Source organism: Sinohyriopsis cumingii, chromosome 12, assembly GCF_028554795.1.
Source record: "Sinohyriopsis cumingii isolate HCF-2022 chromosome 12, ASM2855479v2, whole genome shotgun sequence".
NCBI lineage: Eukaryota > Metazoa > Mollusca > Bivalvia > Unionida > Unionidae > Sinohyriopsis > Sinohyriopsis cumingii.
In genome coordinates, this window is record NC_142972.1 from 15,528,273 (window position 1) to 15,542,670 (window position 14,398).

Here is a 14,398-nt window from a genome sequence, read left to right on the forward strand (position 1 = left end):
GAAAATCTTGCTACCACCCCTTCACATCAAACTAGGTTTGATGAAGAACTTCGTGAAAGCCATTGACCGGACTTTGCCAGCATTCCGATACCTGCATGAAAAATTCCCTCGACTCAGCGAAGCAAAGATTAAAGAGGGAGTTTTTGTGGGTCCTCAGATTCGAGAGCTTTTCAAAGATGACCGGTTCAACAACTTGCTGGAAGGTGACGCGAAACAAGCATGGAATGCTTTTCGCCTAGTTTCTACAAACTTCCTCGGAAATGTTAGGGCAGAAAACTATAAGGAACTAGTAGAAGACATGTTGATGAAGTATAAGAAACTTGGCTGCAATATGTCTCTAAAGATTCACTTCCTTCATTCCCATTTGGATTTCTTTCCTAGCAACTGTGGTATTGTTAGTGATGAACACGGCGAACGTTTTCATCAAGATATCGCAACAGTGGAACAAAGATACCAGGGAAAATGGTCCACTGCAATGCTGGCTGACTACTGCTGGACACTCCTCAGAGATGCTCCCGAACAGCTGTACAAGAGACAGGCGAAGAAATCTAAGATGTAGTCAATGACTTGATTTTTTATAGGTAGGCTATTACAGTTGACCTTTTACTATTGGAATGCATTTCGTTATGTAAACATTAATTTCTTGCAGATTACAAAAAAACTAGAGCCAATTTTGCAATTTGACTGTCATATTCGTGTTCAGCACATAAAAATTGATAAGAATTGACTAATTTTATTTCAGTAACATGACTTTTGTAAAAATTTGTTGTCCAGTGTAATTTGAACAGAATTAAGAATGAAGCCTATAATACAATAATTTGAATAATAAATCATAAGTTATCCACCAGATGCAGTGTCTTGCACATTTCTTTACACAGTCAATGAATGTACATAGCTGCAGTAAATGCATGTAAACAATGTACATGACATTACTAATGGCCAACATTTTGCAAGTAGGCAAAAATTGGCTTTAATGAATATATGAGAAGCAGAGGACAAGCCATTTGGAAGGCAAGCAAATTCATAAACTGTGTTATCCCAAGAAATCTTAAGGTCTCTGTGAAGCATGAATGGGAATAGAATAATCTGCATCTTTTGAGGCAAACAGGAAGTCTTTTTTCTGCTTCTTCATTAGGCTGATGTCAGAGTGTAAAGTTTCCATATCAGAGCTATGTTTAATTGTCTATACATTGATTAAAGTGCTTGCAGTTAAGAATCAGTCTCTGCATACCTTCTGTCTTAGGTCTTATAAATATGCCAAAGGAAAAAAAGTGTTGTTGGCATATCTGAGTAGGGGTTGACTACTTGTTTCAAAATTAACGTAAGACACATCCTTTTCACTGTTATTTGTGGTGAAAAGTTTTAATTTGAAACTAGACACATTCAGTTTTATGTTCCAGTAAACTCCTTAAAATACAAGTTTTGGAAGTGACTTTTTTATTTGTTTCTACTTTCTGAAAATATGACACTGTTTTGCCATCAGTGAAAAGGGTAGGAGTGATAATAGCACTGCAAAGAAAATCCCTTTTTCTGGGATGTAAGGTCAAAGGTATCCATGGAAGTACATGCAGAAAAGGCATCATTGGTTGCTGCCTCCACTGTTGAGGTGAGTCCTGTCCCCATTTGGTCTGCTTCTTCCTTGATGATAGGGCTTTTTGTTCTTGTTCTTGGTATTGTTAATGTTGTTGTAAGGTTGATTTGATTGTCGGAACATGAACTTGGACAACTGGATTGAGTGCATTGTGATAAAAAAGACTTGTACATAAACTGTTGGTGAGAAGGCAAAACATGTAACTTGCCAAAGTACCACATTAGGACACTCTTGAGGTCTGCTCCTCTCTTTATCACGATTATTGGTCTCTTTCTTCTTCTACCAAGGGACTGTTGTTGTTGTAATATAGATTTGATTATTGGAGCATAAACTGAATTGAGTGCATCCTGAAGAAAAGCTTGTACATAAACTATTGGTGAAGAGGCAAAATAAGTCACTTACCAAAAGTACCACATTAGGATACCTCTAGAGGCCTGCCATTCTCTTTATTTGTGATGAAAACGGTATGCCCCTGTTCATTTGTGGAGCACTGGTTTTCTATTTGGTCCATAAGCGATCATGTTTGTGTCACATAACTCTCATGATGTTGTTTGAGTCAGAGAGGGCAAAACTAGCCCTGATAATCAAAACAGACTGTTTTTCAGTCCCATGAGCTCCAGCATGCACAACCTCAATGTCATGAACCATATCAATACTAGACATAGTTGTTGTGGGTTTAGGAAAAGAACAAAACCCTTTAATGATGTTATAACATTGTTTGAGGATGAAACTAGCCTGGCTGATTGAAATGACTGCGCTGTAGCCCCATGAGCTCCAACAGTTTGCTTAGTCTTGATGTTATGAACCATATTGACACTAGATATTGTTGCAATCAATTTCCTACAAGAACGAAATACTTTATTGTTCATCTGTAGCAATGCACTATTGGCCATAGCTTTTTAGAAAAATTGATCTTCAGCACAAGGGTGGTTTTCAGTCTTGCAGGCAGCACATGATTTGCCATTATGATATCTGTGCTGTTACATTAAAAATTGCTATAGGAAGGAATCACTGTGAACATGGTGCAATATGAAGGTAACTACACTAATCCAAGTCCAATTGTCTGTTACAGGAGTATTGAAAATTGCAAGGAGAAACCCTGAACTCATGAAAAAAGTAAAACTACTTTGTTAGTAGCTACAAATATGAACTGACCATCACTTTTAACTTGTGTATTGACCAGTCACATGATTTATTCATAATCTTGTTGGGTCCCTTAGGCTACAGAAGGTTGAATGAAATGGTAAAGTGTAAGGAACATCTTGTCTTAGAGCTGTTGATTGTTGACATTCTAATAGAAAAACTTATGCTGTTTTTACTTGTTTGCTTGTAAAGATCCTATTGTTGGAAAGATGATTAAGAAAAAGCCATTATTGAAACTTCTACATTTGGTTTCCAGTAGAGTATGTTGGAATTGGCCTTCCTGACCATCAGTGTTAAAATACATTGGAGTGATATTTTTATCTTGGTTCAGGTAAATTTTGAGATTTTGTATAGACTGGTTACTTATTATTTCTGTTCATAATGTGTTCCAGTGTTTAATTGTAAAAGACTTAATCAATGGAATTAAGTTTTATAAAAGGTAGTTCTGCAAAAAGGGAGCTGAAATCATTTGACTTTTTTATATCATGAAGCAGATGTCTTTTCTTCATAATGTATTCATCAATTAGGAAAACATCATAGCCTAGGAGCAAACGGAAAGCTCTCAATTCTGTTGCTGAAATATCAATTTTGGTATTTCCATTGGTCAAATTTAAATGTTGCCTTTAGCCTGTATTGTATTTTTTTCAGACGTTCAGTTCTTTTATGAGTAAAGTGGTTGCCTCCTGGTTGTATCTGTAACTAGAATGAAAATAGAGAAAGTACAAATGGATATTTCATCACAACTATACAGAAAAATTTCCTGGCATCACAAAATATAGCCGTGGTGATAAGTTTGCATTTTGCACATGGTGTAGGACCAATGTTAAGATAGCTGGCAGTGGATGAACAGATTAAGAGATGCCTTAAAACTTAAAAGCACAAGTGCTATACTCTTTCTCAAGAGAGTTGTAGCTGTATTTGAAAGCTCAAAAGTTTTTTGACTGGAAATGATCTATCAGCACAAACAGTTGTTACAAACTTCTAAAAGATAATCTGCTGCTTTCGATTGCTGCCAAAGCCAGGCTTTTGTTTCACAGTTTTTTTCAGGTTTATCTGTACAGTATTATTTAAAATTTGATTTGGCATTATGCATCATACATTATCTTAGAACTAGGAAATGTTTATAACATACATGTGACAGAACAAAGAAGTCAGCTTAGAGAAAATTGGGAGATTTGCAAACTTTGGTTGGGAATTTTTATTTTAGAGGAGTCCGAATTTTCAGTGAGAATGCTGAATGTTCCATTGTGACACATGTCTTTGACTTCTTGTCCCAGTAAGAACCCTTGCATCACTCTGTGAGTAATTCTTGTCCAGTTTCATCCAATTGTATGAGATGTTCCAAGTCTGGTAGCATCAATTTGACTAGATCTGAAAAATTATATTCTACTTTAAACAGGAGATTGTGTTTGGCTATAGACTTTATAAACTTCTATTTGACATTAATATCCTTCTTATTTTCCAGACCATTTAAATATTTAAGTTTTACAAATGTGCTCACTTCAGAGCTCATTGCATCAAAGTTTGTTTTGCTAAGGAAATATAATTTTCAAGAGGTTCATTATTTTGGAAAATATGTATACTGATAGGGTCCATTCACTATAATTTAGGCCCACACAGAATTATGATCCTTCATCCAATTTGGCCAGTGGCATCTGCACAAGATTTTTATGTACCAGCAATATTACCATTCTCATATATAAAGTTCTATAAAGCCTACATTCATTTAAATTAGATTCCTCTGGAAATAACTGATAGGTGGTGACTGAGATATCAATTTTATTTTTATGGATAGCGATGAAATTGTCTGGTTTTTCAACGTCTGTAAAACAAGGTAAATCCAACATAATGCTGCTTATGCTCTTTGATATTAACTTAAAATTTTTGTTGCTGTTTGGTTTTGTACAAGGTTTTACCCTTTCCTTCTCTACTTAAGATATCAAGTGTTTATTTTTTTTGAAATGGGTGGATTGTTTTTCAAAAGAGTCAGATAAATTTAAAATGCCATATTAAAGATATATGCAAGTGCAAGACATAGCTTTATTTTCATTATATTCTAAATTTACATATGTATGAGCAGTCATGGTGAATCCAGAGGTTGTACGTGTCAGATTTCACAGCCTTTCAACCTGTCCATTACAAAGGCCACACTCTTCTTTACATTATATTAATTTTTGTGCTGATATTTGTTAATACCTACACACCTGAAATGAATCCATCTTTCTGAGTCATTGCATTGAATGACCTAAATCCTATTTTTCTGATCTGCTTTGAATACAATCAGCGGCTTTTGATGATGGGACCAGAAAAGATTTATTTCCTATACATTTGTGACCTTATTCCTCCAATCATCATTTTTGCAACAAAAATTACTGGTAGTATTATTCATGAGTGGGGTTTGCGATCTGAGAGAATCAATTTAGAGACTTCAGCATAATTTCATACAATGAATATTGTATTACTGGTATGTACTTGTAGTATGAATGTCTGCAAGATCCTTAACCTTTTGGGTCCTCCCTTTGAAAACCAGTAATAAACCAGTTTTTATATATTCAGGACTTCTCTACAAGATCCCTGCAGATGAGTGAGGAGTCTCCCACCATTGATCAGAAGGAAGTTTATGAGAAGGAGCGTGATGACAATAATGAGGAGGGAGAAGAGGTGCTGGATCAGTACCAAATGAAGAGAACATGGGAGAGCAGGTGCAGTTGAATTTTCATGTTACTTACTGCCTAATAGGTTGTTCATAAACGTGTATTGGTTCCTAATTTTTCAGTTTGGCAAAAAAAATTTACTGGCTCAGACAGAATCCATCATTACGTATAAATGCCTATCTGCATCAGTTATGTAATGGATTATATAATCATATGCACTGATCCACATCTCTTTAGATCCATGGAGGAAATGGACTAGCAACATGCTGGAAACCAAATGGAAAAGGACAAAGTTTGATAAGGATCGATTTTTGGCCCCCACATTAACTCCAACATATGTACATATGATGTAATGAAACTGTGAAGTTAACAGTTAATTTTGTTCTTAAATGGACCTATGTTCAATCAAAAACTCAGATTTTGCCAGACTTCCACCTCCTTGAAGTCCTCAAAATCTAACAGCACATTTTTGGCAGAAGATACCTTTTGCATCCATCTAACACATATGCAGATTTTATGCCTGTTCTTGGCTGTGCTTATCACTAACAAGCAGAAAAATGAAGACAGATTGTGTTTCTTAGATCACCTTCCACATCTGGTGCCATATAACTTCAAGCCTACTTCCCAGTAACTAAAAAAATACAATTTTTTTTTTATTCAAACAAAACTGACATTCAAATGTGGATTGCCATTTGTAAGGGTAATTACATTTTTTTCTCTTTCTGTTTCTGATTGCATTTGGAGGCATTTGTTTGTGCAAATTACAATCAGAATATTTGGATGAGAGGAGCTAAATGAAGAGGCACATTAAGGACTGATGTTCAAAGTCCCCCCAAAAAATAACAAGATTGCTAGCTTTAATAAATGGTCCATTAAAAGGAAATGATAGTAAGAAATAAAATCCACACATATTTTTTCATTACCTTGATCATATTAAGTTGCATTTATTATTCATATTCTACTCTTCTAGGATTCAAATATATTTGCAAGAAGCAAACAGGATCATAATATGAATAATGTGAATCACACCCACACATTAAAGTCATGAAATCAGCACTGAATCCAGTAAAAATGCAATATTGATTAATACCATTGTGCTTCTGTTTCAATTTTAGTAATTATTTTAGTACCTAGCAATAAATTATTGTCTGCAGACTGGATTTAAAATATACCTACTCAGGAGGCTATGATGCATTATAACATGGACTATCAACTGCAGATTTTTTTCAAAGAAATGTGTATTGAAGATGAGGATTATTGTATGATTTGATTAATTTTAGTTCAGCAATGTGCATAAATTCTGGGTATTTAAAAAAAAATCAACAGATAACCCTAAGGAACTTCACCAGACCACACAGTTGTTTATATATGGTAAATAGTCAATACTTCTTGTGTGCAGACCTATGGTGTAAAAGTAAAACTTTAATTTTTAGTAACAATATATTAGACAGTAGGTGTTCAAGCCTCAAACATGACCTTTTTTTAATTTATTACCTTCATGCCAAGGATGTGGATTCCCTTTCCTAATGACACACTGAGAGATGGAATGGGCAGGATTGAACCTGCAACCTTTAGATTATGAATCTACCAACTGTACAACTACATCTCCCAGCCCACCTCCCAACAATGAAATGGTGGGTCCCTAAGTCATAAAGGGGTGGCTTGTGTCTAATGTAAATTGAATTGAAAAAGATTTTTATTTATTTTTGGCATTTTTCATCATGTCTCTACTTAACTGCAAAAAATATATAGATTTACAAACCTTAATTTACACAAGCAGTTGTCATACGAGACGTGCACATTAAATTTAGGGCATAATGCCTTATCTGCTGCGTCGTCCTGTATTGGAGAGCTATGGCTATAGAAGAATTGGGGTATAATACATATATCTATTGCCAGTGATATTTTACTAAGAGCATCCATGACGAGAGCAAGAGGGAGAGAGAGATTGATTGATTGATTGATTGATATTCTATTATTCCTCCATTTTCTGAAGATTTTAAAACATTTGTTACCTATGAAGTCCTCTGAATTCTAATTGCAAACTAATAAATAAATTAATATCATTACTAAACTAGATAGATTACAAAATGTTTCTGCTTTTAAAAATATAACTACAGAGAATAAAAAATAGGTTTCAACATTTGAAAATAGAACTACACAACAAAAATATTTAGTGTCCTAATTGCTTTGCAATTAAGTACAAGAATTCTTTATTTCCTTATATTCCATCTGAGTTCTCTGTTGAATTGAATATATAATATCCTTTATCGTAATGAAATACTTTTTAGCTTGTCTGATTACATTAGTTTGATCCATGCCTCAAGTTCCAAATGTCCTGAAATGTCATTTAATCTGCCAGGCAGCATAATCAGTATATCATCATCGATCTGATCACAGAAATCTGGGTAAATCATTGGAGGCATATACAAGTGGTATATATGATATGATATATTAAACCAGAGTTCTGATCCATTCAAAGCAGATGGCAATATAACTGTTTCCCAGACTTTCACAGAAAGTACAGGACTCATTCCATTTGCATTTAATCCAATTGAGTATAGTGAGTTTGTTACATGTTTAGCTTTATTGAAGAAATATAGTCTACATGATCATTAAATGTCATTGACTGTGAAAAAGTAACTCCTGCATATTTCGCTTTTTTTGCTCTAGGAATATCATTAATCCCAGAGTAATTCCATTTGATGAGCACACCTCATTTTTTTCTACTGAATATCATCCCATTACTCATGTTAGGGTTATATTTCAATTTCCACTTCTGTGCATACTGATAAACTGTATTCATGAGTATCTGTAATCCATTCAGCATAGAACTTAGTAGAGTAGTGTCATCTGCCAAAAGGATGCTAGGTATGTTCATTTGATTCATATCCTGCAATTAGTCATTACTAGTTCATTCAGTAGTCATTTATGTACACAAGAAAAAGGAAAGAGGACATTACACGCCCTTGACCAACGCCTCTCCATAATGTAAATGTGTTCGATATACATCCTCTACACACTACACAGGCATTTGATTGTGTGTAGGAATGGGCGATTATTCTCCATATTTTTGCATTAATTCCTAACTTCTAAAATAAATTAGCAGTCCACAATGCCACAGTCTATCGAATGCCTTTTCATTATCCAGAAAAACAGCATATGCATTAGAGTTATGATTAGTATAGTATATCAAACATTCTTGGAGAGTAAATGCAGCAGAGATAGTTCCAGCCTGCTTACAAAATCCAAATTGATAAGGATGTGGAAAGTTTATTTTGTCTAAATACTTGTGAATTCTGGTCATTGATATTTTTTCAGACAATTTCCCCAGACAAGATGTCAATGTTATACCACGATAATTCACTTGATCCTTTTTATCTTTACCATTTTGTTTGTAAATCAGTATAATCATCCCACATCTATATACATTAGGTAAATACTCAAACTGGATCATGTAATTAAAAAGGGCAGTTAAATGTCTGATTAAATATTTTCCACCATACTTTAAATGCTCATTCAGTATATAGTCAATGCCTAGTGACTTTTTTATTTTTAGAGACTTGATATGCTGAAACACCTCTTCCTCTATACACCACTCCCTCAATAACTTGCGCCTGGATAACTCACGATCCCGATTATAACACAGTGTTTGGCGTGGCTTCCGATTTTTGTTCCAAAGAAAATATATTTTAAATATCTTTAAAATTTGCTGATGTGAAAAACTTACGATAAGAATTGGTAAATTAAACCTTGATACGTCGCTCGTTTTATCATCAAAGATGGTGATTAATGCCCATAAAGAATCCATATTGTGAAATTTGCAAGTTCTAAATAAGGGATGATATATTATGTAAGTAGTTTATGATAAATAGTTGTCAATACACTGTAAATAAACAGTCTGGTGAAATAGCGATCAATGAAAACTTCTGGTAAATGCTAACAGGTGGCAACAGAGAATGAAATAAACACCAAATAAATGTCTTGCTATGTGAAAGTCACATTCTAATCCTTTAATTCCATTTCATTGTAAACATTATAAATGCAACCTATTCTGTTCTGTGAAAACATGAAAAGAGTAAATCGACCGTCACATTGAAACCCGTAATTCTGTGAGAACCTAATTACATGCTGGCTTTGTTTTGATCAAAAACTTGGGGAAGTGTTTGTTGCATTAAAAAATCAATTAAAAGAGACCTGCATTGTTTTATTACTTTGAACATGTCTTTTTATCAAATCAAACAAGGGAGGTACAAAGAAAAAATTCTAAGGCATGCCAATCTGAGCCATTCTTGTGGTCACTACCATTATCAAAATTCATTTTATTTGACCACTCGAAAATGGTTTCACATTTTTATGTACTTAGCATCATTAAAGTATATATTACCAATCAGTAATGTTTCTTAATCATTTGTAAATGTAAATATGGAGAGTAAAGGAATCAAACAAAAGGCTTACTCATTGACTTAAAAGCTGTGCATCATAGATAGGGTTCAGAATGGTGAAGCGAGAGCCAAAGTTTGCAATGAACTAAAAATTGCTGAGTCGACACTTTGAGGTTGGGTTGATGATGAACAGAAACTTCGGGATTACTTATATGATGTTGATTCAGATGATGGGATCAAAAAAAATTAGCACGGACTGCACAAGATACCAAATTAGATGATGCTGTGTACACATGGTTCACACAGCAACGTGAACAAGGTCTTCCCGTCTCTGGAACAGTTCTCAAGACCCAATCAGAGAAAATGGCAAAAATTATGGACAATGAATCTCATTTTAGTTAAGCCAAGGATGGCTTTGGAGATTTCAGCGCAGACATGGAATTAAACAAAATGTGTTGTCGTTAGAGATACGCTCAGCAAATCAGGAAGCCGCATATAATTATCCAAACCAGCTCAGAGAGATAATCATCTGTGAACAATAAACAGAAGACCAAATCTTTTAATATTGCCATACGGTGGCTGGAGACCCAAAATGTTGACTATGTAAAGATCATACAGTTGAGAAATCTGTGGGATTTTGCTAGATGGCAGAGAAATCAAGGAGTAACACAAAAAAAAGTTAACTGATTTTTTTCAAAATGTGAAGTTATATTTGTCAAGTGTGTCACAAACGGCAAGTATTATCATGTTCAAATTACGTCATTTTAAATTTGTAGACCCATTAAATTCATGTTGGTAATGATTAACCTGTGTGATTTTTTAATTTTTTTTATTTCTACCACAATCAAATCTATCTGTCTATCTATCTCTATCGTTCATTCGTTTGTTCGTTCATTCATTCGATCGACAATGTTTCTTGAAAAGTGTGTCGATGTTTTGTATAAAAAAAGTCTAAGTTGGATCGAACAATAAAACTAGAATGTATCCAATTTTCAACACACAAATTAGTGATGTAGTACACAATGTGTGAAGTGATACACATGTTAAGCGAGCGGAAACCATGTGGAATAATGTTTTTGATGATCTCCTCAATATACTGTAATTTATCCTAAAAGTAATGTTACTCTATGAGGTTAAAATAAAGTACACCGTTATGAAGAGATGTGTATTCACAGTTAATCTCAGCTTGATTAAAAACTGAGTATTCAGCACTATAACCTGCCAACACACCCACCCCCTTTTGCCATTACATTGATCCCTTTATTGGTTTTGGCTTTTTTTTATAGGTCCCTCGATAACTTGCACCTAACTTATAGTGTGGTCGATGTTTTTGGACCCTGATGTGCATGAGTTATCGAGGGAGAGGTGTATTAGGATTACATTTTATGTTATCAGTCTCTAGTTTGCTTTCTTCATACATATTCTTCATTTTGACATAATCATTATGTTGCTCATCTGTTGTACCACTTAATTTCGAAAATATAGTTTTTGTAGATTGATACATTCATCCAAATTGTTTGATTCTACTCCTGGAAATACAATGTTACCATAATCTGATTTATCTTTCCTATTTTCCCATATGACTGCATAGAATTCATCTAATCCATTTCTGCACTCTTTCTTATCTTTGCAGATATGCACTATTTATATACCTTTTTCTCTAGCCTATGTTTCTTTCTGAATTTTCTCTTGTGTCTTTGTATTTTCTTTTGATGCTACAGTCTGTGTTTCTAGCTTTTCCTGCTTTGATCCATTCTCCATGCACTTTTCTCATATCCTGATGTCATTTTTCAAGGCTACTTTTCTTCCAATATGGTTTCAAGTGTGATATGAATTTGGGCTTTGAAATATATCTATCTGATGCAGTTATTACACTCTTAGTTCATTATACTTTTCTATATCTTCTACCTTTTTACACTCATAGGTGAAATTCAAGAATGCACTAACATCAGATTTATTCATGCTCATTTCTAATGGACTCGCCGAATTCCATTTAATTCTTGGAAATAGACGTCTTCAAATTTTCCTTCAACATATCTTTTGCAAGTGTCGCTGTAACAGGTAGGTGATCCAATATTGAGAAATCAATTTTGTTGTTTACTCTGTCTTTTTACACCATCTCTGATTATTTCAGGTACTAGTATATAATCAAGTGTGGATCTTAGTGACATTCTTTTGAACTATACGCGATGTAATGTTCATGAGGTTTTATCACTGACATAGCAACTATGTTTCTCTGTTCTATTCTTTTCCCAAGAGTGAGGTCTCTTCTGGATGGATTTTTACACCCACGATCTGTATTCATGTTGCCTATAATTATGCATATATTTTCAACAGAATATCTATCATGCACATTAAAAACATTTTCACAAAATATGTCATATGCATTATCAGTTCATGTTGTCGAGGGAAGGTAGGTTGCAATCAAAATTATAGGTTCCAACTCTCGCTAAGACTTTTCACTGCCATAATATTTGGCAAATCAGTTTGCAAGATGCTTTCTTTGCATAGTGATGGTCTATAAAATATGGCAACCCCGCCACTACCTCTATAGCATTGTGGTATCTCTTCAGTAGGAAGCACTACTACGTTGAAATTATCATGTAATTTATCTAAATACATTAGATTCTTTGTACATAGCCAGTGTTCATTGATAACAAATATATCTGTGTCTGGTAACAGTTCAATTAGTTTCTGCGTGCTAGACATTATACCATGTACATTCCATGTTGAAATGATGAGCATAATTACAATTAGGATGCAATTACCAGTCGTATGACTATCTTCATTAGCACTACATGTTGTATTACTCATGCATTTCATCAGTTGGGATGACTTCTCTCCATTTTCTGTTTGTTATCCATTCCCTACATTTTATTCCAGAACTCCAAAATGATTCATTGTTCATCATCAGTTCAAAATCTTTATCCAGTACATTTAGTCGAAATGTATATATATCTAATTCATCCCATTGGGTTTGTTCCTTTATGAGGCAGATGAATGTTACTATCACACCTTCCACCTTGCAATGGGTTGTAGTAGCTGTCCTTACTACATCTGTATTCTTTCTCGATTTGACATTGGACAGCAGAATGCGTCTTATTTTGTTTCTTACGACTGATTCAAGCACATCTGATTCTATATCCCTTTAATTGGGTCAGGTAATGATAGTCTCAATATGTCTATGCAATGCATCTTTCTAATTTTGTCTCTCGTCGAAGCATTCTTTGATCTTTTGGCGATTTGATGTGTCCTTTTTGTGCTTTATTTATGTTATTTTCATTTATTTTTATGCTAGTTCGTTCTTCATATTTTAACCTCTTTTGCTGATTTTCAGTTGATTTACTATGTCTTGCAATTTTAGATGTTACTTTTGTCTGCTGATTATGACTCATTTTTTCTGTTATGTTAATCTGATCATTCTGTGAAACTGGTGGTAAATCCTTCAGTGTAAACATAGCAGGACCATTTCCAGACTAATTTGCTGGAAGACCTCTAGCAGGCTCTTTGTGTATCTCTTCCTGTCCATATACTACATTTTCTTGATTAATAGATGAAGATGTACCATATCTACTCTCCTTGCATCCTGATAGTTCATGATTTTCTTTCACTTGCAAGTCTATGTTTCTTCCACTTTCTTTTGTAGACTGAATGTGTAAAGGTATGTGTAATGTACGAATTGTGTCAAACTCTCCCTCAATACAGTTGATCCTTTTCATGATCCCATCTAGATGTTGATGTACATGAGAAGTGATTCCTTTTATCTTGTTTTCCCTGGTAGCCATTGTTGACATGTTGACATCTGGATATACATTCCTCTATTATCTTTCATTAGTCTTTCAATTTTAATTTAGTTGTTCTATTTGAGCATTAGCTTCTTCAATTTTCTTTGTTTTTGCCATTAAATCTGACTTTAATTTTTGAATCTCATTTTCTTTCTGTGGCAGTATCACCTAGCTGGGTTTCCAGTCTGGACAGTTGTTCTTCAAATTTATCGTTCATTGTTGCTAGCAATGCAGATATTGTGCTTATTCTATCAGCATCTTCATCTATTCTTTGTAAGGCGTAATCATTGACTGAAGCTTTCAGGCTGTGTAATATAAAATCACAGTGAACAGAGTTCAAATGCTGGGAGGATCTTGTTTCATAATTATGTTTCAGTGCTCCTTTAGATATGCATGCTTTCATGTCTCTGTATTTATTCTTTCCTTCAAGGAAATGGAATATAATATAAATATCTTCCGATAACTTATCCTCCACAGGAGCACTATTTGTTCAAGTTAAACATTCTACTAATCGACCAGGACAATCATATCTCTTCCTTTTTGCTAGATCAAACAGAGCTTACCTAGTATCTTTCAGTTATGGGTTTTGGAATGTCTTGTACATTTCTTTTTGTTTTCATTTTTCAACTTGATTGTACTTTGTGTTGCATATGTACATGTGTGGGTGTGTGCACACACAAGCTGAAATCTTGTCAGTACTGGATAACATTGTCAACCATAGTTGCTGCATTATTTTAAATTACATGATAAATGTTAATAGACTGATTGCCAGCCTAAAATCCGGTATAAATTATATTTATCCCAGAATATAATGCTCCTTTAAATAAGCAAAAGACCAGA

At 34.2% G+C, this 14,398-nt stretch overlaps 1 protein-coding gene across 1 annotated transcript in view; it reads left to right on the plus strand.

Moving 5' to 3' along the window:
• Positions 1-14,398, plus strand: part of LOC149786029 (E3 ubiquitin-protein ligase rnf213-alpha-like) — a 598,535-nt gene that overhangs the window by 250,014 nt on the left and 334,123 nt on the right. Inside the window, exon 34 of the mRNA XM_089976317.1 lies at positions 5,291-5,436. Coding sequence (XP_089832443.1) covers positions 5,291-5,436 — 146 coding nt within the window. The remainder of the gene's footprint in view (positions 1-5,290; positions 5,437-14,398) is intronic.